The following is a 26,320-nucleotide window of genomic DNA, read 5'->3' on the forward strand; positions in this document are numbered from 1 at the left end:
ACAAATATGGAAGCTCACTTCAACCAAAAAATGCAGAATCTTTGATATGCACTCGGACTTGGCTATATGGATATGAGTTTATAGGTAACATGTTAACATAGTATTTCATATATTTTATTATTTACATTTATTAATATTTGTAGTTGATCATTGTTTTGTAGATGATGATGCGAATGATGATTTGGATGATGATCTTGATGTGCAATTAACTAATCCCAGGACTGTCGAATCAAGAGACTCTATCACCCCCATTGTGGGATGAACATTTGCTACCCTAATAATGTTTTTTGTTGAATATTGGATTATTTATTTTAGTTGGTATTTGTAGTTTATTGACTTATTGTGTTTGTTTATGTGTATTAGTGATTATGTATTTGTATATTTTAGTTGGTATTTGTAGTTTTGTATTATATGTTATTGACTTCTTGTGTTTGTTTATGTGCTATTTGTTTATTTTGGCTCGTATTTGTTTATATTCTAAATTGAATTGAATTTAGAATAGTTGATTTTGGGGATGTAAATGTAAAAAATTAAAACTGTAGGAATTTTGGGGGTGTAACTATCATAATTGAAAACTATTAGGGGCGAAAGGAAAACTAAAACCTAGAGAGAAAAAAAGGGGTACCTGCGGGTCCACCTGTACTTGTATAGGGTAGCGTACGGGCCTAATTTTTTGGACCCGTATAACTTGATCCGTATTGGACCCGTACGTATAGGACCCATACCAGTGATGACTCGACCCCAACCCGGCCCACCCACCTATTTTCCCAGGTCCAATCCTATCCAATCCTATCCAAATACATATTTGTTTCAATATTCAAAATTCTTTTCAAAATACAATACTATTCTATTCAACTTAAAGTATTTAGATTATTTTTCATCCCCTAGGTTGATTAATTTAACTAAACACCTCCAACAATAAAAGTTTATAAATTGACAAAAATACCCCCACCCACCCACATTTGCTAGATTCCGGACACCACCATCGGAAGGTGGCCAGAATCAGCAGTAATGGTGCACTACCGACTAGATATGGCCGGTAGTGCATCGATGTGGACTTTTACGGCCAGATCCACCGTGGATCTGGCCGGGTTGACAGCTGTATCTTGGTCGTCAACGGCCAGATTTGGAAATCGTAGATCTGGCCTTTTCCAGCCAAATCCACAGTGGATCTGGCTAGAAAAGGCCAAATCGGCCCACTACCGGCCATATCCAACTGGTAATACGGTAGATTTCGGCCAGCTTTCGGCGATGGTGGCCAGAATCTGGCAAATGCGGGTGGGTGGGGGTATTTTTGTCATTTTATAAAATTTTAATTGCTGGGAGTGTTTGGTTAAATTAACAAATCTAGAGGGTTAAAAATTTAATCTAAATATTTCCAAAAAATGCTATTAAAAAAAATATACAAAAGCTTCTGAAAATACTACTCAACTCAACTTTTTCCAAAGGACTATTCTAAAAACTCCAAAAATAGTGAACCAAACGGGATTCCTAGGGCATTTTAAGGCCCTAGGAAATTGGTCGTAGGAAATAGAACCTTTTTTTGTGGTGAATGTTCCACATCTGATGGTCTATACTTTGGATGATATTAACGCAACTAGCTACCAGAGGATTTCCAATAGGAGAGGTATAGTGCCAAATGGAAAGGAAATAGCGGTGAAGAAACTTGCAGAAACCTCCACTTAAGGGATTTGTGGAATTCAAGAATGAGGTTATGCTTACTACGAAGATCAAACAAAAGAAATATACAAGATAGTTGCAAGGTTATTCAATGACCACCCTATCAATTAATTAATGATGTGACAATTAAGGTGTGGTAGTTAGATGAAATGTAAATCTTTTTTCTGTATTTGTCTTTAAGTAGGTCAAGATTTTATTATTCATAGTTGCAAATGCGTTTTCACATGGTCTTAAAACAAGTCAATAAAAGTCAAGTCAATATCTTTTTGACTCAATGTCGGACAGAAATTTCATAATAACTTCCTATGCATGTAGAATTTATCTTAATTTAGTAATTACTCTTAGATTATCTATCCAGACCTTCTATTTCTTCATTTAAAGAATCATAGAAATAACTTCTTATTTTCTTTTTAAAAAAAAATTATTAATGACTTATTATTTGAAGTTCTAAACAATATTTGCCTTTTAGCCAATGTTTTTACACCAAGACTGGGCCTTAACCTAGTCAAGGGTTCAATCCCCAAGTTAGGTGATTCGACCAGCTAGCGGTCCGATTGGCGAGTCGGACCGTTGACGTTAGCGTAAAACCCTAGTATGAAACTTAACCGACATACTCTTGAGAAATTAGTCCTTGCACGTTTAAAATACAACAAACACATCCTTGTGATTTGGCTAGGAGACCCTAGCCGTTGCAACTGCAATCCAACCCAGATCATCCCAACGTTGGACAAACCACCACCGGGCCACCATGAAAACCCTAATCCACCACAAAACACCACAGCCATCACAAAGAGGGGCCACAAGACCGATGACACGATGGCAAAGTAGTCTACAATCCAGATCGATGATTAAAAGATTTGAAGGAGTGAAGATGAAGAATTGAAGATGAAGAAATAAAATTGAAGAATAGAATTTAGATATTTTAATTTTAGGAATTAGGATCCCGGCTTAGCATCAGTTCTCTAACTTGCTAATTGAACCAGCGATTTGGCATTATTCCACCAGTTCAACCCCAAGTCAATCGAGTCCAACTGCTATAATCAGGTTTAGAATGTACCTGGACTTGTTAAGGGTTCGGTTCCTGATTGGACCAATTGAATTGGCAGGTTAGATTTGGGCTTTAAAACAATGCTCTTAATTAAACCTATAATTTATAAGGACTATGAATATGATTACACAAAAAAACTTATGTATACAGATTAATATGAAACAAAAAAAGGAATATAACAGCGAACGTTATAAAGTTAATTTAGTATATTAGGATGGTTAATAATGTGACAATAAAAGTCAATTTCAATATATAGTATGAGTCTAAAGTTTTTCGCCATGCAATAAACTTATTAAACCATAATTATAAGAAGATTCTCTAAATTAGTCAATTAAAGAAAATAAACCTATAATTTATAAGGACTGTGAATATGATTACACAAAAAAACTTATGTATACAGATTAATATGAAACAAAAAAAAGAATATAAAAGAGAACGTTATAAAGTTAATAAAGAATATTAGGATGGTTAATAATGTGACAACAAAAATCAATTTCAATATAAAATATGAGTAAAAAGTTTTTCGCCATGCAATAAACTTATTAAACCATAATTATAAGAAGATTCTCTAAATTAGTCAATTAAAGAAAATAAAATTATCAATTAAGCATCCTTCTTTTCTCTTTTTGGCTTACCCCTCACACCCCACCAGAATCCCTTTCTAACAGGGAGTTTACATTGTCTTTTTAACTTGATTTGATTTCATATTGTGCAAAGCATTGAAGTTTCTATCACGTATATGCAAAATAGTATGAAGTAATTTACAAAGCTTTCTCCATATGCCTATATATATGTAACACTGAAGAGCTAATAGATAACAAGTTGGGCAAGCTTTAAGAAGCTTTTCAAATTGTTGATGCTGGATTTTGACACCAACGAATCACATGTGCAAAATGCTAAACGGGCTTAGAAGTTACACGTGATATGGAAATATGTAGCAAGAGAGTAAATAAAAAATGATTTTTAAAGTGGTTCAAATGCTCAAAAGCGATTCCTACGTCCATTGTGATTGTATTAATAGTTGGTTACAGTCAGGTCGCATGTAGTGAGCTGAGTTACAATCTAGAAATAATATATATATATAAGAGAGAGAGAGAGAGAGAGAGAGAGAGAGAGAGAGAGAGAGTATATTGTTTTAGACAAAGATAAGTCAATCCCGTAAATGAGAGAGGAGTCCTCTATTTATATTGGGAGAATTCAAGGTAATGATTACTAGTCTGCAAGTGGGTAGGTGTCATGCAAGTCCTTCCTTGTATCCCATTGATTGTTTGCATGAGAGATATCCTTAAATTGCGTAGGGCTTAGGCAGGTGGATGATTCCTAGCCACTCGTAAGCCTATCATTCACCTGTTATACTGACAAGAACCATACCTTTTCCATCATTACACGACGTGGCAACGTCTAGATGTCACAAAGCCTCCCTGAATTCTGATTGGCTTTTGTTGACAAGAGTCCATGTCAGCCCTGACTTTTTAGGCATAACAGAAGCCCCCTGATTTTTAAGGTTTAAAGATTGAACCTTGAGAACATCATGATTATGCCATGACTTGACTGGTCCCGAATGATGTTTGGTCCAGCTAATCAAGTTGCAAGAAGGTTGCAACATATACCTTTAAGAATAGCACAAGCGACCTAAGGTAGCCTTCTCCCATAGGTTCAATGACCTGGGTTAGACCCCACGCAGTGCCAGACCGACATGCTTTGAATCTCATCCGCAGCTCACAACCTGAGAATACTTAGCGCATTTTTACAGAAAGCAAGGAATCACATCGTCTTGAAATCGATACACCACGAAGAGTGTTTTACCCGAACAATCTCTTCAGATGTTATTCGTTGCGCTTGATAACTAGTCTGGTCAATAAAATAATCTTTATTCTGATAGATCTATTGCACAATAAGTGCCAGCCATGTGCATTAAATGCAAGCCATGCTGAAACAACATTCTCTTTTAGAGCATTAAATGTGGATGAAGGCACATTTAATGTGGAGGAGATAGTCGACCTGTCGCTTGGTTGCTCCAATGGAGGGAAGCGTTGATTGGTACTCTCAAAGCATGACAATTACTTCTTCTTGTGGATTAACAACACGTGGTCACAATCAATGGTGAGAAACGTATTTCGCCCAAGTGTCGCTTGCCTAGGGAAACCAATCGTCGCTTTTTCCCCTATAAAACCCTAGGCTCACCTCAAGTTTTGTCACAGAACTCATATTTTCAGAGAACGAACAAAACTCTCATAAAATTGGTATGCCCTTCTTCTAGTTGATGCATAGTCTCCGTTATGACAAGAAGTTCATTCCCTGTAACTAAGAGGTAAGGAGGATTTCTCCTTCGTTTTCTTTTATTACTTTGCTGGTTGCTTAACCTTTACGATAATGGCTGGTCTGAACTATCTGGTGAGCTTTTTCAGTGCGTATTTTTGGACAGTTAGATGGTCCCCGATAAAACCATAGAGAGAAGTGGTGACAAGCTTCAGGTCTGTCTTTTTCAATTTCATCTCCTCAAAGGCTCGCTGAAATAGGGTATTCACGGTGCTCAACATCTTGTGGACTTCATACCATCCTATCTCAGCCACGAAAACTAGTGCATCCTCATGAGGATGGTGCACTCGTTTTGCATCTTTCTTAGAAAAGGTAATCTTCTCTTCTTTACATAGCTTGCTAGGTCGCAATTCTAGATTAAGAACATTAAAGGGTTCATGCCAAGCTTCTCAGGCATATTTTTCTTGTGCATTTCGAGAATTCCCGACTATATGAGGTCCCCCAAGGATAGTCCCTACCAGGTAAAGACCTTTGCGCCTTTCCCTGTCGCTTTTTTGATCCTTCTCTCTTGTGGGAGTTGGACCATTAACATACTCCTTGAAGTGGCCTTTTTGGATAAGGTTTTCAATTGCTTGCTTAAGAGCTCGACACTCATCAGTGTGACACCTATTATCTTAGTGGTAACGACAATATTTCTTGTCATTCCTTTTAGACGCGAGTTTTTTCATGGGCTCTAGCTCTCCGAGCATATTAGCTTTTACTGATTTTTCCAGAACAGCTAAAACCAATGCATTGAGTGGAGTGAAGTTATCGCGATCATGATCACGATCACGATCACGATCACGATCACGATCACGATCACGATCACGATCACGATCACGATCACGATCACGATCACGATCACGACGAGGAATTGGAGCATAAGATTTATTGGGCTCAAACTGTTGTTTCTTTCCCTTTCTCTGATCGTCATTAGCCCATTTACGATCAGATTTTCTACTACTCTTTCACGGAACTCATTTCTTGGACTGGGAGCATTGGTCAAAAGGTCGGGGTCATAGCGATTAAAAATTGCCACTGATTTTTCTATCCGTAGATATTTCTCTATTAGATTGTAGAAGCGAGTGAGGAAAATATCGTCCTCAGATTGTAGTTTCTTTCACAGGTCGGTTTGCAGGTGAACTTTGGCAATAATCAGAGTTTGAACTGAATCTTCAGGTGTATTAGCCACCTTATTTAGTTCCTTATGAAACCTGTCAATATAGTACTGGAGAGACTCATTCTTCTCTTGTCGTATGTTGTTGAGGTAGCTTAATGACATTGAGAACTTTCAATTGGCCTATAAATGTCTCAAGAACAATGAGCTCATTTGCTGCCACGAGTTGATAGGCCTTAGTGGAAATGATTTGAACCAACGTTTAGCATGGGTTGTCAGGGTCACTGCTAAGCAACAACACTTCACCAAGTTATAAACTTGGTAAAGCTTCATGAGGTCATTAAACTCATAGAGATGATCTTGTGGATCAGAGTTCCCATCGAATGCCCTATGTTAGGCATTCAAAATCTTGATAAGAAAGGAGCAATCAAAACTACTAGAGAAAAGAGAGACGTCTCAACGACCTACCCTTACTCATTTTGTTGAGCCCTAAGCTAATCCAGAGCTTGCTGTAACTTCTCTATTTGAAGAAGCAGAGCCTTATGGGGATCACTTTCTGAAATGTAGGTACGATCCCTACGATTGCGATTGATGAAACAATGCAAGTCGGTGCTTTCTTTGCCTTGATCAGAGCCTTCGGCCTACCTTGACACATGCTGGCCTAAGCCTATGAAGGCGCTGAATGGCTTGGAGAGTTTTCTCGACCTCTACGGTGGTTAGAACTGACTCGTTGACCATGGATACTTCCCTATTAGTGATGCTCAAAACCATCATGCCGATGATAGTAGGAATCTCCCTGCTGAGCACTCTGGTGAGGGTGCCCTTGCGATATGGCATAGGTCGGCTTTTGGTGCAACATACTATCAAGTCGCTGAGCCAAGGGTTTTTTGCCTTTCTCATGACCAGGATTCGCTTGCCCTTTTGAGCCTTTCAACCTATGTTCAGCCACTTGCTTTCCTATACTTCTTTATATTGTAATGTGCAAGGTATGAGTTTTTGCTCGTTTCCATGCTTTCGAGCGACCTACAAGCATTTTTGGAGGTGGTACCACCCTGTCAAAATTTTGTGGCACGACTTGATCCAAACGATCCAGCCTCTGGCTCATCATTTAGAGGGTGTTATTAAACTTCTCCAGGTATCCTATCATAACTGGATCTGCTTGAGAAGTTGAGGGGATGTCCCCCGTGGTACTTTGGTTAGGTGGAGCTACTTCGGGAGTAGTAGTCTCTTGACCGTGGGGAATCTCCTTGTTGTTGATGCTAGCATGCTCGATTTTAAGACCATGAGCCATGAGTTTTTATGGTTGACCTTTGTAGGTGAAACTAATTGGTCAGTTGAGAAAACCGAGTAAAAAGCTTATGTGAATCGGGCCCTCCTTCTAGCGTCAAACTGTTGATGCGTGATTTTGACACTAACGACCTCGCACATGCAAAGTGCTAAGAGGATCTTAGAAATTACATGTGATTGATTTTGAGATCTGGTTAAAGGTCATAATAACATGCAAAAACATAATAGTAAATGAGACACTGGGAGTTTTATAGTGGTTTGGATGCTTAAAACGATTCCTACATCCACTGGTATCTTTCATATGAGTGTTCTTGGTGATTAGCCAAGTTTACAGTAGGTCACGAATAGTGAACAAAATTACAAGACCTTGGTATTCAGAGAGAATATTAAGCCAGTCTCTATCCTGTGGGTTGTCTTTGCTATTTGTTTTTTGTGAATTCAAAGAGTCTAATCCCGATTTTGTGAGGAGGGGACCTCTATTTATAGCTATTGAGTTCAAGGTAATGATTACAAGTCTGCAAGTGGGTAGGTGCCATGCAAATCCTTCCTTGCGTCCCATTGGTTGGTAACTTATGAAATATCTTTATGTTATATAGGGGTTGGACAAGTGTACGAACCAAATTCATTCATAGACATAACTTGAATCAGTTGGGTTGGTGACAGCTATATTCTTCCTGTCTTGGGGTGATGTGGTAGATTATGGGCGACACAAAGTCTTACTCAACTCTGATTGGTGCTCGCTGATGTAAGCTTGTGTCAGCCCTAATTTTTTAGGCATAACAATTTAAATATCATGCTGTAATACAATTAAAATAATTTTTTAAAGTAAAAGATAGTTTAATGAAGAGAGAAGTTTTGCTATGGAATATATCCGGTTAGAAGTAATATAAAATTATATGTTTTTAATTACCTTTTTTTTTTTTTTAATTCAAGTTATATTTTATCGTTTTTTGGTAACATATAAATGTATTATTTTTCTTCAAAACATTGGTAATTATTCTAATATCAATAGTTGTATGTGCTGTTTAACTGCATTCTTTTTTGGTCACATATAAATGTATTAGTTTTACTAGCTTGCACATTCAATTGGTTGCATACTTACTTCATCAACTCTAGGATGTTGATAGAGTGGAATTTATATATTTTTTATTCCTTCCATATTATGTCTTTTGTTATGTTTTATGCCTAGTTGAGCTGATTAGAGTTTATTTTGTAAGTTTGGCATATTTGGATAGATTTTAGGAAATAATTGAGAAAAGATTAGGAAATTCCAGATTTTCCAGATTTTTAGTTATTCTGACCAATGCTTCGTTTTTCAGGTTTTTCAGGGAGCCAGATTCCTCGATTGCAAAAGTGTTCTTCAAAGAAATTAAAGTAGACGAATCAAGATTTTTCAGGAAGGTATTATGGGCAAGAATCTGAGTTCGTTTGGGTTCTCAGTAGTTGTTGCAAAACCGGACTTGGAATCCTAGTCGCAGAAGGATTCCTTAGCTGAGTATTGAATCTTCGAATGGGCCTAACTGGAGCGTTAGATATCGAAAACGGGTGATTCAAAAGCCCAGATTCATCTACACATCTGGGACTACAATTTTTATGAAGTGACCAAGCCCAGAAAAGATCTTTTACATTGCGAGAATCCTAGTGCAAACTGGAGACGAATTCTGTTTTCCATATCTGATAAGATTTTGACAAATCTGGAAGTCTATCTTCTAGGAAACATCTAGGAAAGAAATTCTATGATTCCTGGGAAGAATTAAGGAAAACACATGTTATTTAATTAGAAGTTTTTAGGTTAAACGGGGGGAGGACAATAGAGTTTTATTTTTCAGAGTTTTTGCTTTCTAGGTCAAGATGTGCTGCTAATCTTTCTCTTTCCGTTCAAGGGGATTTTGAAGTCTAATTTCATGTCATTGGTGTAACTTAACTTCAGTAACGTTGTTCTCAATCTCGTTTTTATTAGAATTGTTTATGTTATTCTGATTTAATTGTCTGTGATTCTTGTTTGAGTGATTTAGTTTTGGCCTGCTAAATTGTTTAATCAGAATTTACCTGTTAGAATTAGGAATTGTGATACATAATCGTCCTTTTTCTATTCAATGAGTGACGCATGATGATAGCTGATTATGGACAAGTTTTCGGTCTATTGTCTTGAATAACATAACCTAAGTTAAATAATCCGAGCTTGCGTGATTGTTGCTTAGATTGATCTATTCTCCTAATTCTTAAGGCTGCCATTGAATTAAATTTAGAGAGTTTGTTCTAGGTTGTTCAAGGGTTAGTATCTACTCAAAGAGCTTGTTTCAGTAGTGACAAACTAAGGGAGAATTCGGGTAACAGAGCTTGTTGTTTCCTAGGGTCAGTAGTTCCATAATGACGAGATAGAACAGTGTTACAGTTACTTTACGTCCAATGCATGTTTAGGTGGATATTGAACCGAGAACTGATTGTTTAAACTGACATTTTATTTTTCTGTTTTACTTTAGTTTGCATTGATTACAAACCCCTTTTCATTACTGTTGTCAGGTTTACTGTTTAGAGTTTAATTAGAGTTTCTGTTGTTTTTATTATTTTAGAATATAGAAATTAATCGAGTCATTCCCTGTGGGATCGACCTTTGCTTGCCCTTTATACAATTCAGTAGTTAGGTTAGTAAGGTTAATTAATTTGGTGCATTCGGCACGCTACCAGATGTCTAATCTAATTCAATGTGTAGCCAACCACTAGATCAAGTCTCTGTTGAAGAAGAAGACCAAGACCTTTATTTGCCAATAATAACAAGAAATTCATAAAATTATTTAGAATAAAAGAATTTGCATTCTCTCCTAGTACAAAAAGGAGGTTAATATCCATCAATAAAATGGAGCAATAACGATAGCAAAAATATTTTCTCAATACATTTGAAGAGAAAAACTTCCCTTCCATGCTAGTACCCAATAAGAGACCACAACCATGCTGTGATTAGAGTCATGAAAGTAACTCTATTTTGATGATAAAAAGACTCTTTGTGTAATTAAATTGAAGTTATATTAAGACAATTAAAGAAAATTTGGAATTATTAATGGAAAATCACATTTTAATTTTTCCTTACAATTTGTGCATGTTTGGAATGATTTTTGAGATGGTGTGAGTCAATATTAGGGTGTGGTTGATTTATTAGGTCTGAATTTGTCTCATTTATTCTGTTCAGGGGGTAAATTGTCATATTTTTTGGGGTTAATTTTGTCAGTTTTCATTCACATAGGGACTGCTATAAATTTGCTAAACATAGTACAATAAAACCTCTCTATAGTGATACTCTAAATAGAAATAACTTCCATGTAGTCATAAAAACTTCGGTCCCAACTTGGACTAGTTATAAATAAGAATAAATTTTACATTGTAATAAGTTATAATTTTTCTAGGTCTTGTCTTGAGGAACTTGCCTCTACATGGTAATAATTATATGAATATTGCAAAAAATATATTCTATGTTACATTAAAGGTTTAAGATGAAATAACATATTTATCTAAAGTTATTTGAGACAATGATTTATGCTTTAACATTGTTACTACATCTTTTATCTTGCGGATACATAATAAGCCATCAGTATGGACACCTTCTTGTTGAAGCTAAAATATTTCTGGCTTTCAAGCATGTTTAGAGCTTCTTGGCATGAAATTTTTGGTATTTCTGTACTATCATCCTCAAGATTATCTCCTTTCTTCTTGTTTAATTCTAATAATGATTTATTTTTCAGTTAAAACATACATGACTAGTTGCTCATTTAAATTATTGAGGAAGACATTGATATCCATTTGATCAGTGTAGTGAAGTTGTCAAATCTGATCACTCAATTTTACAGTGACTCTTTGATATCCATTTCTGTGCTATCCTAATGCTACTAAACAATGAATTGAAATCCTAATATAACTACTAAAACATGAATTATAAAATAAGAAATCAAAACAATAATTCTTGTAACTACACCTCTATTAAATTATAATCTTCTTATAGTAATAAATTTAATTGGTCTCAATATTATGACTATAGAGAGGTTCTACTGTATAAAACAACATGAATAGTTTCGGATCAAGAGCACCACTCACCCCCAAACCACAGCTCCACCACCGGTGACCCTTCCCCTCCCATTTTCGACGACTCCACAACTTTCCTGTGCACAAAATTTCTGAGCAGTCCCTGTATGAATGAAAAATGACAAAATCAACCCCCAAAAATATGATAATTTACTCCCCCCTAAACAGAATAAATGAGGCAAATTCAGACCTAATAAATAAATCACATCCTAATATCGACTCACAACATCTCAAAAATCATTCCAAACATGTACAAATTGTAAGAAAAAATTGAAATGTGATTTTTCATTAATAATTCCAAAATTTCTTCAATTGTCTCAATGTAACTTCAATTTAATTACACCAATGATTTTTTTTATCAGTAAAATTTCTTCACTTTCATGACTCTAACATGTGCCACACGCAGTCTTTATTGAAATTTGTTTTTATTTTGCTCTAGTTTTTTTGAAAATGACCACAGATAAAGGTCTTGGTCTTCTTCTTCCACAAAGACTTAATCCCGGGGTTGATACGCGACACAAATTAGAATTGACAGCATAGAATTAATGAAGTCAAATAAATAAGACCCCCCAATGTTGGCTATAATGTTGGGAAGTGAAATGAAAATAGATGATTAATTTAGTTGTCTTGCCACTTGCCATAGAATGCTTGGTCAAGTAAAAGATGTTAATGTTTTACAGCACTGCAAAGGAAAAAGAATCAACAAATTGGACTCCACCAAGGACAGGGATCAAAAAGTTGCAGGGTCTTATTATTACTTGAAGTTTGAAACAATAACGGGGCTAGTTTTAATTTATTCAGTTCCGTCTGTGTTATTTAATTCTACTTTCAGGAGGTAACATTAGATTAACTAGAGTTTCGAATTTATTTGTAAGTGCTAGCTCTGCAAACTTTAATACTGGAACCATAAGGATGATATGTTGCAGACAGATTACGAGATCCTTTCCCCGGTGAAAGAATTAGCAAAATATTTCATGGAATGAGCTTTCAGGCCCTCCATTAATATTGGAACCATAAGGATGATATATTGCAGACAGATTATTCACATTTGGTTATGACTTGAATATTTTATAATGTAAGAATTGGAAGATATATCCGTGACGTCTCGGATCTGACTCATGCAAGCGACGTAATCTGTTCCTCGATCAAAGTCCACACATTGACTCATAAATCATAACTGTGTCAACTGTTTTGAGTGAACTTGCACACGCATTTTCGGGACCCGCACACACACATATATAAATTTTCTCCAAAATAAACTCATCAAAATATGATCTGAGTTCATTAATGGCTCCAAAAAGAGTTATGCTTGCAGTGTTCTTTGTCATCTACTCTTTAAAATTCTTCCCAGCAAAATCAGAAACTTGGGTTAAAGGTGGTTACTGGTATTCACGCAGCGCGCTCCCGGGTTTACGCATAAATTCTGCTCTGTATACACACCTTCATTGTGCTTTTGCTGATGTAAATTCAACCTCTTATGAACTCTATTTATCAGAGTCTGATGAGAAAAAGTTCTCCAGTTTCACAGATACTGTGAAACAGAAGAACCCATCAGTCGTGACTCTTCTATCAATTGGGGGTGGAGATGCAAACTATTCAACTTTTTCTTCAATGATGAGTAATTCATCTTTCAGAAAATCTTTCATTGATTCTTCAATAAGAACGGCCAGGCTTTATGGCTTCCAGGGCCTGGAACTTGGTTGGGCTTCCGCAAAATCTAGCTCTGATGATATGTACAACATGGGAGTTCTCTTTGAAGAGTGGCGAGCCACTATCAAGTTGGAGACAGGAAACTCTAGCCATGCACAACTTATATTGACTGCAGCTGTTCGCTTTCAACCAGGTTTAGATTCAAGAAGCTTCCCTGTAGAAGCGATGGAACGGTACTTGGATTGGGTTACTGTTCAGGCTTTTGACTACTACACGCCTCAGCGGTATAATTTCACTTCCGCTCACGCTGCTTTGTATGATCCAACTAGTAATGTTAGTACTGATTATGGTATAAGCGCTTGGATTAGCAGAGGACTTTCTGCTAATAAGATGGTTTTGGGTTTGCCTTTCTATGGTTACGCGTGGACGCTTGCAAACCCCGCGGAAAATGGTATTGGTGCCCCAGCAACTGGACCAGCCCTTAGAACAGGTGGAGCCATAAGCTATAAGGAAATCAGGGATTATGTTCTGGAATATGGGGCTAATGTTAAGTACAACGCAACTCATGTGGTGAACTACTGCACCGTCGGGTCAACTTGGATTTGTTTTGATGATGTTGAGGTTGTCAGAATTAAGGTTGCTTATGCCAAGGAGAAGAAGCTATGACATTATTTATTCATCAGATGACTAGATTTTTTGATAAAGCGAAGATATAAGTATAGGTATGACAATGGCATAGTTGTTAGATCAGTTATATTGACACATGACCATTTATAAAAATAACAGAACACCAAGTTTTATACGTTGAAAAATTGATTGACAATGAGTTGAATGAAGATTTTTATGGGAACTCTAGGTAACATAAGTAAAATATTTTTGCAGCTCAAGAGGGTAATAACGATGGAAGAAATAAGCGGCCGTTATCAGCAATTGTGCTGTCTACAAGTGCAGCTGCTATTCTCCTTTTGGGCTGCTTTTTGATATATTACTTCTGGATAAGGAAGCTCAAATCACAAGGTGACTTCTCCAGTTATAATTCCTCTTATGATAAAGAGATGAATGATCATCTAATTTTTACTGCCATGTTTATTTGGGTCAGCTAATGAAGGATCAAAGAAGAGAATAAATGACCCATCTGCAGCTGGGGATTTTAACAGCAATGCTCCTAATCTGATAACTTATAATTTTTATGACATTGAAGCCGCTACAGACAGATTTTCTTTTGAAAATAAGCTTGGGCAAGGAGGATATGGTCCTGTTTACAAGGTATATTCAAATAGAACATTCATTCTATTGCAATTTGGTCTTCCTAGCTGATTGTAGAACATAAATTTCTTTTGTTTGTCAGGCTTTGCTACCCAATGGACAGGAAGTAGCAGTGAAGAAACTTTCAAAAACATCCACACAAGGATATGAGGAGTTCAGGAATGAGGTTATGCTTACAGCAAAGCTCCAACATGTAAATCTTGTTCGACTTTTGGGATTTTGTACTGACAGAGAAGAACAGATGTTGATCTACGAGTACATGCCAAACAAAAGCTTGGACTACTACCTCTTTGGTACTGTGAATTCTTTGGTGTAATATTTTGCATTCCTTTGCATTTTTTGCCTTGATTTTTGACAATTTTATTTGATGTAGATCCTATTAGACGATGTATTTTGGATTGGAGAAAACGTGTACATATCATTGAAGGGATTACTCAAGGGCTTCTATATCTTCAAGAATACTCAAGATTGACTATCATTCATAGGGACTTGAAAGCTAGTAATATTTTATTAGATGAAGATATGAAGCCTAAAATATCAGATTTTGGTATGGCTAGAATATTTGCAAAAGATGAACTTGAAGTAAACACTGAACGAGTTGTTGGAACCTAGTAAGTGCATATATTTCCTTCTAATGGTATATATATAGTATCTCATATACTCAACCTTGATTGTCCATTGTAGTGGGTACATTCCTCCTGAATATGTTAAAAGAGGCATATATTCTACGAAATCCGATGTGTACAGTTTCGAGGTTCTACTTCTACAAATTATAAGTGGAAACAGGGTTTCTTTATTCTATGGCCTCGAAGAAAACTTAAGCCTACTAGATTATGTAAGTTTCTTCATAACCATTATTATTTACTAAGGATGGTAGTTTGTTAAAATTTTGGACTTTGAATTGAATGAAAATTGGTATTTGATCATTTCAGGCATATGAGCTCTGGAAAGATGGCAAAGGCACAGACTTTATGGATCCATCACTAGATGATATGAATTCCTCTTGTAAATTAATAAAGTGCTTGCAAATAGCTTTGTTATGTGTCCAAGAAAACCCAAATGACAGACCATCCATGTTGGAAGTTTTTTCTATGCTTAAAAATGAAACCTTCGAGGTAATGAGCCCGAAGAAGCCGGCTTTCTCAATACAAGCTGATGGAGACAAAGAAACTATATTCACATTCAATGATACAACCATTTCAGAAGTTTCAGGTAGATGATTGCAGCAAATGTGATGACCAATGTGTGTTATATCCTCACAAAGAACACATAGGATTTATATTGTCACAAGTTTCTTAGCCTCCATATTTGTTTATATTATCAGTACTTTCTCAGCTGGCACATAAGGGAAAACTATGACTTATCTATTAATCAGATGACTGGATTTTCTTGTCAAATGAAGATATGAGCATACTATGATGTGAATTAATTATCATTTATCAAAGAGAAGGGATGGTGTTAAACAATTAATTTGGTTAATGATACATAGTTCACAGGCGGGGGGACTCCAATAAATGCTTGACAGGTATGAATGGATGACTATAACAGAGTTAAAATAGGGAAATATTTTTTTCAGCTCAAGAGGAAAATAAGAATGGAAGAAATAAGCGGCAGTTATTAGCAACTGTTTTGTCTACAGCCGCAACTGCTATTCTGCTTCTAGGCGCTTTTTGATATATCATTTCTGGCTCAAATCAAAATACTTATCATAAAGTGACGAACGATTATCTAATTTTATTGCCAAATGATGTTTCTTTGATAGGGACGTCGGATTCGACTTATAGAGGATCAAAATACAGAATAAATAATTTATGCAAAGTAATTCTACGCATCCTATATCTTTATATAACATTTCTCCTATAATATTATGTGATAAAATATAATTGATTGATTTTAAATTAAAATTATATTTTCACCCAATCGCCTTTTATCATAAAATGTTATATGAAAAATGTTGTATGAAAATATTGTATGTATAATATTATTTATTTATGCACATCTGGTAGAAAATGTGCGTAAATTTTGTAGGAAAACAACTTTTCCAAGGGCAATATGTCACTGGTAAACTTATTAATATAGTAGGAAAAACCATTTTTCCTAGAAATATTTTTGCCCTTGGAAATAAATACATTATCGTTGGAAAACTGACACGTTCAACTTGATTTTATTATTATATATTGTATATTTTTAGATATATGTTTAAAGGAAATATAACATATTTTTTACGCAACTAAAATTTTCAATAATGCAATAAAAATTAAGAAATAGCGTAACAACACCACGTCNAAGTTGAAATGATTAGTTTGGCCTCGGTATCTTGTTATAAACACGGCCTAATTGAATCAAATGACAGTGTAGATGCAGAAGGGCAGATAGAAAATAGTAAAATGGAAAGCATTCAACTCTTTCTACAATGGTGGGTAGTTCATCTTTCATTAATTCTTTAATAAGAACTGCCAGGCTCTACGGCTTCCAGGGTGATCTCTGTTGGGTTTCCGCAAACTCAAGCTCTGATATGCATCTTAAAATTACAAGCACTTTTAAAGAAGTTTTAGGTTCTTTTAAAGAACCAAACAAGGGATTGGGAGTGAGATTCCTGTTCCCTTGTCCATTCACCTCAAGCTCTGATTTAATGTTAAAGGTTACGCAGTTAGTTATGTAATGGTAGGTATAATACAATGAATAATTGAATTTAATAAGAGACCTGGATGCTGTTTAATTTATGAAATTATCAGGATTATTCACATTTGGTGGATAGACTTTGACTTGAATATTTTATAATGTAAGTTGTAGGAATATATATCCATGACGTCTGGGATGTGACTCATGCAAAGGACACCTGGCTGAAATCTGTGGTGTTATAGATCTTTTCAGATTATAAAGAACTAAACTAATGAATAAAAAAATAACATAAATTTGTCAATTCAATTGTTCAAACAAGAGGGTTAGTCTTTTGAATTTAATACACGCTTTCCCCTAAATAAATATATAGCAAAATTAAACACTGACATTTGCAGAAAATTGGTGTGAGCCTTGCCCAGTTGTTGCCTCGATCAAAGTCCACACATTGACTCATAATTGTGTCAACTGTTTTGAGTGAACTTGCTTGGTCAGACATTTTCGCGCCTGCGCACACACACGTATGTAAATTTTCTCCTAAATAAACTTACCAGAATATGATTCCAAGTTATATATGTCTATATCTGTGTGTGTAAATTTTCTCCAAAATAAACTCACCAAAAAATGATTCTCAGTTCATTAATGGCTCCAAAAAGAGTTATGCTTGCAGCGTTCTTTTTCATCTTCTCTTTAGAATTCTACTCAGCAAAAACAGAAACTTGGGTTAAAGGTGGTTACTGGTATTCACGCAGCGAGCTCCCGGGTTTAGGCATAAATTCTGCTCTCTATACACACCTTCATTGTGCTTTTGCTGATGTAAATTCAACCTCGTATGAACTCTCTTTATTAGAGTCTGATGAGAAAAAGTTCTCCACTTTCACAGACACTGTGAAACAGAAGAACCCATCAGTCGTGACTCTTCTATCAATTGGGGGTGGAGATGCAAACTATTCAACTTTTTCTTCAATGGTGAGTAATTCATCTTTCAGAAAATCTTTCATTGATTCTTCCATAAAAACAGCAAGGGTTTATGGCTTCCAGGGTCTGGATCTCTGTTGGGGTTCCGCAAACTCAAGCTCTGATATGTATAACATGGGAACTCTCTTCGAAGAGTGGCGAGCTGCTATCGAGTTAGAGGCGGGAAACTCTAGCCAGGCAAAGCTTATATTGACTGCAGCTGTTCGCTTTCAACCAGGTTTAGATTCAAGAAGCTTCCCTGTAGAAGCGATGGAACGCTACTTGGATTGGGCTAATGTTCTGGCTTATGACTACTACACGCCTCAGCGGTATAATTTTACTTCGGCTCAGGCTGCTTTGTATGATCCAACTAGTAATGTTAATACTGATTATGGTATAAGGGCTTGGATTAGCAGAGGACTTTCTGCTAATAAGATGGTTTTGGGTTTGCCTTTCTATGGTTACGCGTGGACGCTTGCAAACCCCGCGGAAAATGGTATTGGTGCCCCAGCAACTGGACCAGCCCTTAGAACAGGTGGAGCCATAAACTATAAGGACATCAGGGATTATGTTCTGGAATATGGGGCTGATGTTAAGTACAACGCAACTTATGTGGTGAACTACTGCACCGTCGGGTCAACTTGGATTTGTTTTGATGATGTTGAGGTTGTCAGAATTAAGGTTGCTTATGCCAAGGAGAAGAAGCTACTTGGTTACATTGCGTGGGAGATCCCCTACGACGATAACTGGATGCTTTCTCAAGCTGCAGGTAAGTGATCAGAACTAAATTCACCAAGAAATCCGTTTCATTATTTCTATCTATAATAATTAAATGGCTTCCCCAATTTTTTAGGTTATCACTAGTTCCATAGCAGGCACATAAAGCAAAACTATGACATTATTTATTCATCAGAAGACTAGATTTTTTGATAGAGCGAAGATATAAGTATAGGTATGACAATGGCATGGTAGTTAGATCAGTTGTATTGACACATGGCCATTTATAAAAATAACAGAGCACCAAGTTTTATACATTGAAAAATTGATTGACAATGAGTTGAATGAAGATTTTTATGGGAACTCTAGGTAACATAAGTAAAATATTTTTTCAGCTCAAGAGGGTAATAACGATGGAAGAAATAAGCGGCGGTTATCAGCAATTGTGCTGTCTACAAGTGCAGCTGCTATTCTGCTTTTGGGCTGCTTTTTAATATATTACTTCTGGATAAGGAAGCTCAAATCAAAAGGTGACTTCTCCAATTATAATGCCTCTTATGATAAAGTGATGAATGATCATCTAATTTTTACTGCCATGTTTATTTGGGTCAGCTAATGAAGGATCAAAGAAGAGAATAAATGACCCATCTGCAGCTGGAGATTTTAACAGCAATGCTCCTAATCTGATAACTTATAATTTTCATGACATTGAAGCCGCTACAGACAGATTTTCTTTTGAAAATAAGCTTGGGGAAGGAGGATATGGTCCTGTTTACAAGGTATATTCTACTAGGACATTTATTCTATTGCAATTTGGTCTTCCTAACTGATTGTGGAACATAAATTTCTTTTGTTTGTCAGGCTTTGCTACCCAATGGACAGGAAGTAGCAGTGAAGAAACTTTCAAAAACATCCACACAAGGATATGAGGAGTTCAGGAATGAGGTTATGCTTACAGCAAAGCTCCAACATGTAAATCTTGTTCGACTTTTGGGATTTTGTACTGACAGAGAAGAACAAATGTTGATCTACGAGTACATGCCAAGCAAAAGCTTGGACTACTACCTCTTTGGTACTGTGAATTCTTTGGTGTATTATTTTGCATTCTTTTGCATTTTTTACCTTGATTTTTGACAATTTTATTTGATGTAGATCCTATTAGACGATATATTTTGGATTGGAGAAAACGTGTACATATTATTGAAGGGATTACTCAAGGGCTTTTATATCTTCAAGAATACTCAAGATTGACTATCATTCATAGGGACTTGAAAGCTAGTAATATTTTATTAGATGAAGATATGAAGCCTAAAATATCAGATTTTGGTATGGTTAGAATATTTGCAAAAGATGAACTTGAAGTAAACACTGAACGAGTTGTTGGAACCTAGTAAGTGCATATATTTCCTTCTAATGGTATATATGTAGTACCTCATATACTCAACCTTGATTGTTTATTGTAGTGGGTACATTCCTCCTGAATATGTTAAAAGAGGCATATACTCTACGAAATCCGATGTGTACAGCTTCGGGGTTCTACTTCTACAAATTATAAGTGGAAACATGGTTTCTTTATTCTATGGCCTCGAAGAAAACTTAAGCCTACTAGATTATGTAAGTTTCTTCATAACCATTATTATTTACTAAGGATGGTAGTTTGTTAAAATTTTGGAATTTGAATTGAATGATAATTGGTATTTGATCATTTCAGGCATATGAGCTCTAGAAAGATGGCAAAGGCACAGACTTTATGGATCCATCACTAGATGATATGAATTCCTCTTGTAAATTAATAAAGTGCTTGCAAATAGCTTTGCTATGTGTCCAAGAAAACCCAAATGACAGACCATCCATGTTGGAAGTTTCTTCTATGCTTAAAAATGAAACCTTCGAGATAATGAGCCCAAAGAACCCGGCTTTCTCAATACAAGCTGATGGAGATAAAGAAACTATATTCACATTCAATGATACAACCATTTCAGAAGTTTCAGGTAGATGATTGCAGCTAATGTGATGACCAATGTGTGTTATATCCTCAGAAAGAACACATAGGATTTATATTGTCACAAGTTTCTTAGCCTCCATATTTGTTTATATTATCAGTACTTTCTCAGCTGACACATAAGGGAAAATTATGACTTATCTATTAATCAGATGGCTGGATTTTCTTGTCAAATGAAGATATGAGTATACTATGATGTGAATTAATTATCATTTATCAAAGAGAAGGGATGGTGTTAAACAATTAATTTGGTTAATGATACATAGTTCACAGGCGGGGGGACTCCAATAAATGCTTGACAGGTATGACTGGATGACTATAACAGAGTTAAAATAGGAAAATATTTTTTTCAGCTCAAGAGGAAAATAAGAATGGAAGAAATAAGCGGCAGTTATTAGCAACTGTTTTGTCTACAGCCGCAACTGCTATTCTGCTTCTAGGCTACTTTTTGATATATTATTTCTGGCTAAGAGAGCTCAAATCAAAAGGTAATGTCCAGCAATAAGTGTGTCACTTATCATAGAGTGACGAACGATTATCTAATTTTATTGCCAAATGATGTTTCTTTGATAGGAACGTCAGGATTCGACTTACAGGGGATCAAAATACAGAATAAATAATTTATGCAAAGTAATACTACACATCCAACATCTTTATACAACATTTTTTATATAATATTATGTGATAAAATATAATTAACTGATTTTAAATTAAAATTATATTTTCACCCAATCGTCTTTTATCACAAAATGTTACAAGAAAAATATTATATGTGTAATATTATTCATTTATGTACATCTGGAAGGAAATGTACGTTAGGGGTGAGCACGGGTAGCGGGTAGAACCGGAACCGGGGGTAAGAACCGGAACCGGAACCGGAACCTACCCAGAACTTGCACTGTGCGGGTAGGTTCCGGTTCCAATTTTTTGGAACCGCTACTGTGCGGTTCTGGTTCCGGTTCTTACCCCCGGAGGAACCGGAACCGGAACCGGAACCTGTAAAAAGGGTACCCTGTTTGGAACCTGTAGGGGGTACCCTATTTGGAACCTGTTTGGAACCTGTTTTGGNTCATTGAAGGGGTTACTCAAGGGCTTCTATATCTTCAAGAATACTCAAGATTGACTATCATTCATAGGGACTTGAAAGCTAGTAATATTTTATTAGATGAAGATATGAAGCCTAAAATATCAGATTTTGGTATGGCTAGAATATTTGCAAAGGATGAACTTGAAGTAAACACTGAACGAGTTGTTGGAACCTAGTAAGTGCATATATTTCCTTCTAATGGTATATATATAGTACCTCATATACTCAACCTTGATTGTCCATTGTAGTGGGTACATTCCTCCTGAATATGTTAAAAGAGGTATATACTCTACGAAATCCGATGTGTACAGTTTCGGAGTTCTACTTCTACAAATTATAAGTGGAAACAGGGTTTCTTTATTCTATGGCCTCGAAGAAAACTTAAGCCTACTAGATTATGTAAGTTTCTTCATAACCATTATTATTTACTAAGGATGGTAGTTTGTTAAAATTTTGGAATTTGAATTGAATGATAATTGGTATTTGATCATTTCAGGCATATGAGCTCTGGAAAGAAGACAAAGGCACAGAATTTATGGATCCATCACTAGACGATATGAATTCCTCTTGTAAATTAATAAAGTGCTTGCAAATAGCTTTGCTATGTGTTCAAGAAAACCCAAATGATAGACCATCCATGTTGGAAGTTTCTTCTATGCTAAAAAATGAAACCTTCGAGATAATGAGCCCAAAGAAGCCGGCTTTCTCAATACAAGCTGATGGAGATAAAGAAACTATATGCACATTCAATGATACAACCATTTCAGAAGTTGTAGGCAGATGATTGCAACAAATGTGATGACCAATGTGTGTTATATCCTCAGAAAGAACACATAGGATTTGTTTGTCACAAGTTTCTTAGCCTTCATATTTGTTTATATTGTCAGTACTTTCTCAGCTGGCACATAAGGGAAAACTATGACTTATCTATTAATCAAATGACTGGATTTTCTTCTCAAATGAAGACATGAGTATACTATGATGTGAATTAATTATCATTTATCAAAGAGAACGGGATGGTGTTAAACAATTAATTTGGTTGATGATATATAGTTCACAGGCCGGGGGACTCCAATAAATGCTTTGCAGGTATGACTTTATGACTATAACAAAGTTAACATAGGGAAATATTTTTTCAGCTCAAGAGGAAAATAAGAATGGAAGAAATAAGCGGCAGTTATTAGCAATTGTTTTGTCTACAACCGCAACTGCTATTCTGCTTCTAGGCTGCTTTTTGATATATTATTTCTGGCTAAGAGAGCTCAAATCAAAAGGTAATGTCCAGCGATAAGTGTCACTTACCATAGAGTAATGAACGATTATCTAATTTTATTGCCAAATGATGTTTCTTTGATATGGACATTGGATTCGACTTATAAAGGATCGAAATACAGAATAAAAAATTTATGCACATCTCGTAGGAAATGTGCGTAAATTTTGTAGGAAAAAAAACTTTTCCAAGGGCAATATGTCATAGGCAAACTTACTAAAATAGAGGAAAAACCATTTTTCTTAGGAATATCTTTGCCCTTGGAAATAAATACATTATTGTTGGTAAACTGACACGTTCAACTTCATTTTATTACTATATATTGTATATTTTTAGATATATGTTTAAAGGAAATATAACATATTTTTTACCACATCAATAATGCAATAAAAATTAAGAAATAGCGTAACAACACCACATCAATTCTGCAATAAAATTCGCTGTCCCATGCAATTACGCAGAAAAGTTATAGCAATTTACCTTATACGACAATTAACTTTTGAGAATTCCCATTCATTAGAATGTTAGTTATTGCTAGAAAATGCAACTCAAGGCCACGAGCAGCCAACTCAATGGCTCTTGATCGCCTTCCACATCTGTACTGAAGAAATCAAAATGGAATCATCCTTACCACGTTTCATCTGTATGTGTTGGTAATTTCAATATATTTCATCATTATACCAGAAAAATTATAAAACATAAATGGACACAATGTAGTTGTGCTCAATAAATTTGAAAGGTAAAATTTCTGAAAAATGATTCAAAATGAAATTATCTTACGCAATCCTACAAAAAGGCAAGAATCAATGATCAAAGCACATCATACGTAGTGTATAAAGTGGCACAAAACTTAGAACATTGTTTGTAAGCAAGTAAGGCTATGAATTAGAAAGATCTAAAACAGAGTGAGAAATGAAGTTAATAATAAATGTAAATAATAAAAAAAGAGCGATGTTTACCAAAGTTTGATCTAGCTTTCTGGTACAAGTTCTTGGCAGATTCTTTTGCACTTCTTAATATTTCAGACAAAAGGTCAATACAGAACTTCATGTCATAGTTAAATTGAATTTTCCATCATGGAAAGTAAAAAAAAATTCTATGGTACCTGTAAGCTAACAACGCCGGCATACATATTCCTTAGGCTGTGCCCACCAGAGACATCAACTCAATAGAATAAATGAAGATCATTAGTTTGGAATGTGCTTACAGATAAAGAATTGAATCCCAATGGATATCATAATTTAAGAGAATTACGCATCAAGGAACATTCCACCATCACTTAGGCATTTGACTTTAGTTGTGTTTGGAAATAGGTCCCGAATCTCATCACAATGAAGCATGGATGCTAAATCCCCAGCAGAGCATCCAGAAAGAAGATCCTCAGCAGATGTATGCATAAAACTATCATAAATTCAAAGCTAAGCAAAAAAATAAAATACAAAATAAGAAAGAAAAATGAATTTTAAATGCAAATTAAACCTGTGTAGCATTTTGCATTCCCTTGGCCATGAAATGTTCTATAGCAGCTAACCAGATACGCTGTCCTCGGAAATTAAGTTGGGCAGCATCATTTCAACTATCCCCACTAAAAGATGCTCCATCACAGTAACGTAGCTTAACCCAGTTCCAGTTGAAGAAATCTGAAACCATAATGAGGCCATCCAAAACATGTACTCCTTAAGCATAAATAATTATCAATCTGATTTAGACAGGTAAGTAAAAGCATGTAGATTTAGAGAAATTAACCAGGATTTTAAATAAACAGTCACCAAAACTCACTAATCACATGGTGTAGTTTATTCAAGATCTATATATGTACCTGAAATATAAATTTAGATCAGCAGCAAACCAAATTGAAACGTGGAACTTATCGTAAAATTTAATGAAATGTTTAAAGAGTCCCTAAAATTGGAGAGCCAAAACAATGAATTCAGTGTCATTTTACAAACTTTGGATATATAACTGCTTAGTATTTCATCTATACTTGATATTTTCATGAACAAAAATGTATACTAACATAGACGAAAACATTACAACGAATCAAAATTTTTAAGAATGAGAAGAAAAACCTTGTGATAGGAATGCATATACAATGCGTCTGAAGTTGTGATAGGAGGTGATCATATCCTGAAATATCAATGCAATTTCAGAGATGACATACAAACCTCTGTGAATCAGTCATAATAACAGGTTGTCGAAAAACGATCGGTGAGGCAGCAATGTCGGTTACAATGAAGTTTATCTAGTCCATCAGAATGACAAAGCAATTGACAATCCTGAAGTAGAATGAAACAACAAATTAAATACAGTAATATCCACTCACGCTATTAATTACAAAATTAATCATGAAATTAGTCATTTCATTAATTGACAATCCTGAAATAGAATTACGGAAGAATAACCATTGAAGACAAAACATAAGAACAACACAAATTGGCCTTCACAAGAATTTCCAAAACAAACTACTCGATCAACCAGAACACATGCAAACTAGGAATACTTTCCCCAAAGCTTGACCATTACATCAATTATAAATGCACCCCATAACTAGAGCAACAATAACCAACACCATCAAACTGTTAAAAGACAATTATAAATAACAAACCTCATATAAAGTACAGATTCATTGCTCTGAGACATCTAATAAATAGTTAACAATGGTGTCTACATGAAATTCAAAGTAAATTTGATACCTCAGGCTGTAATTCAACATAATCAACATCTGCCACCATTTCCTCCGCATTACGGACACTATTAAGCAACTCGAACCCTCCGATGAACTACAAACAACAATAGCATCATTCCATTATCAGTGCACAAAATTGAAGACTCGTGGTGATCTAGGACGGGAAAAATAAGCCGATCGTGGCGCCCCGCAAGAAGCTCGCTTAGGCCGAGAGAGCTACTCTCGCTAATGAAACTGCGTCACTTACATAGCCGCCACAAGCTACTGCACTGATGAGTACTAATTGCCTCCATGGCGCAAGCACGAGCTGCAGACGACGGCTCCGCCATTGGCTTGCGGCTGTCGCTGGGATATATATTGGATCTTAAAACGACGCAGTTCCACAATTTCATGACCTAAGCAACTAATTATGTATTGGATAATCTCTGTTGAGTCCCTTTTATGCTCACATTATTTCAATTTAATCACATTAGAATATTAAACAGTCCCAAAAATTTTAAATTAATATCAACTATATCCTTATAATCAAGGAATTTCCCAGGGCAATTCTATGTATTTTCCA

At 35.6% G+C, this 26,320-nt stretch overlaps 2 protein-coding genes and 1 pseudogene across 6 annotated transcripts; 2 read left to right on the plus strand and 1 right to left on the minus strand.

Annotated features, from left to right (window-relative positions):
• The first annotated feature begins 12,752 nt into the window (after positions 1 to 12,752).
• On the plus strand, positions 12,753 to 15,640 carry LOC116105530 (cysteine-rich receptor-like protein kinase 19). The gene is made up of 7 exons (XM_031391936.1): positions 12,753 to 13,758; positions 14,037 to 14,171; positions 14,254 to 14,420; positions 14,503 to 14,713; positions 14,794 to 15,031; positions 15,105 to 15,255; positions 15,353 to 15,640. The coding sequence occupies exons 1-7, from the start codon at positions 12,792 to 12,794 to the stop codon at positions 15,638 to 15,640; spliced, it is 2,157 nt and encodes a 718-aa protein (XP_031247796.1). The 5' UTR covers positions 12,753 to 12,791.
• A 1,901-nt stretch (positions 15,641 to 17,541) lies between these two features.
• On the plus strand, positions 17,542 to 22,670 carry LOC116105487 (class V chitinase-like). 5 transcript variants are annotated; one of them, XM_031391901.1, is made up of 7 exons: positions 17,542 to 18,765; positions 19,109 to 19,243; positions 19,326 to 19,492; positions 19,575 to 19,785; positions 19,866 to 20,103; positions 22,051 to 22,201; positions 22,299 to 22,670. In XM_031391901.1, exons 1-7 carry the CDS (start codon positions 17,664 to 17,666, stop codon positions 22,584 to 22,586), a joined length of 2,292 nt encoding a protein of 763 aa, XP_031247761.1. In that variant the 5' UTR covers positions 17,542 to 17,663; the 3' UTR covers positions 22,587 to 22,670. The 5 variants fall into 5 exon arrangements, with proteins under 5 accessions (XP_031247761.1, XP_031247765.1, XP_031247763.1 ...); XM_031391905.1 differs by having other exon boundaries at positions 19,575 to 19,689; positions 20,079 to 20,103; XM_031391903.1 differs by having other exon boundaries at positions 19,596 to 19,785.
• Positions 22,671 to 23,530: 860 nt separating this feature from the next.
• On the minus strand, positions 23,531 to 26,087 carry LOC116105531 (annotated as a pseudogene).
• Positions 26,088 to 26,320: the final 233 nt, after the last annotated feature.

Source organism: Pistacia vera, unplaced genomic scaffold (genome assembly GCF_008641045.1).
Source record: "Pistacia vera cultivar Batoury unplaced genomic scaffold, PisVer_v2 Contig50, whole genome shotgun sequence".
Classification (NCBI taxonomy): domain Eukaryota; kingdom Viridiplantae; phylum Streptophyta; class Magnoliopsida; order Sapindales; family Anacardiaceae; genus Pistacia; species Pistacia vera.

Excerpts from the sequence above, each read along its gene's own strand:
- LOC116105487 (XM_031391901.1), top strand. The coding sequence starts at position 17,664 with ATGATTCTCAGTTCATTAATGGCTCCAAAAAGAGTTATGCTTGCAGCG. Across the intron at positions 18,766-19,108 it reads GATGCTTTCTCAAGCTGCAG|CTCAAGAGGGTAATAACGAT; the intron begins GTAAGTGATCAG and ends ATATTTTTTCAG. Across the intron at positions 19,244-19,325 it reads AAGGAAGCTCAAATCAAAAG|CTAATGAAGGATCAAAGAAG; the intron begins GTGACTTCTCCA and ends TATTTGGGTCAG.
- LOC116105530 (XM_031391936.1), top strand. The coding sequence starts at position 12,792 with ATGGCTCCAAAAAGAGTTATGCTTGCAGTGTTCTTTGTCATCTACTCT. Across the intron at positions 13,759-14,036 it reads CGTCGGGTCAACTTGGATTT|CTCAAGAGGGTAATAACGAT; the intron begins GTTTTGATGATG and ends ATATTTTTGCAG. Across the intron at positions 15,256-15,352 it reads ACTTAAGCCTACTAGATTAT|GCATATGAGCTCTGGAAAGA; the intron begins GTAAGTTTCTTC and ends TGATCATTTCAG.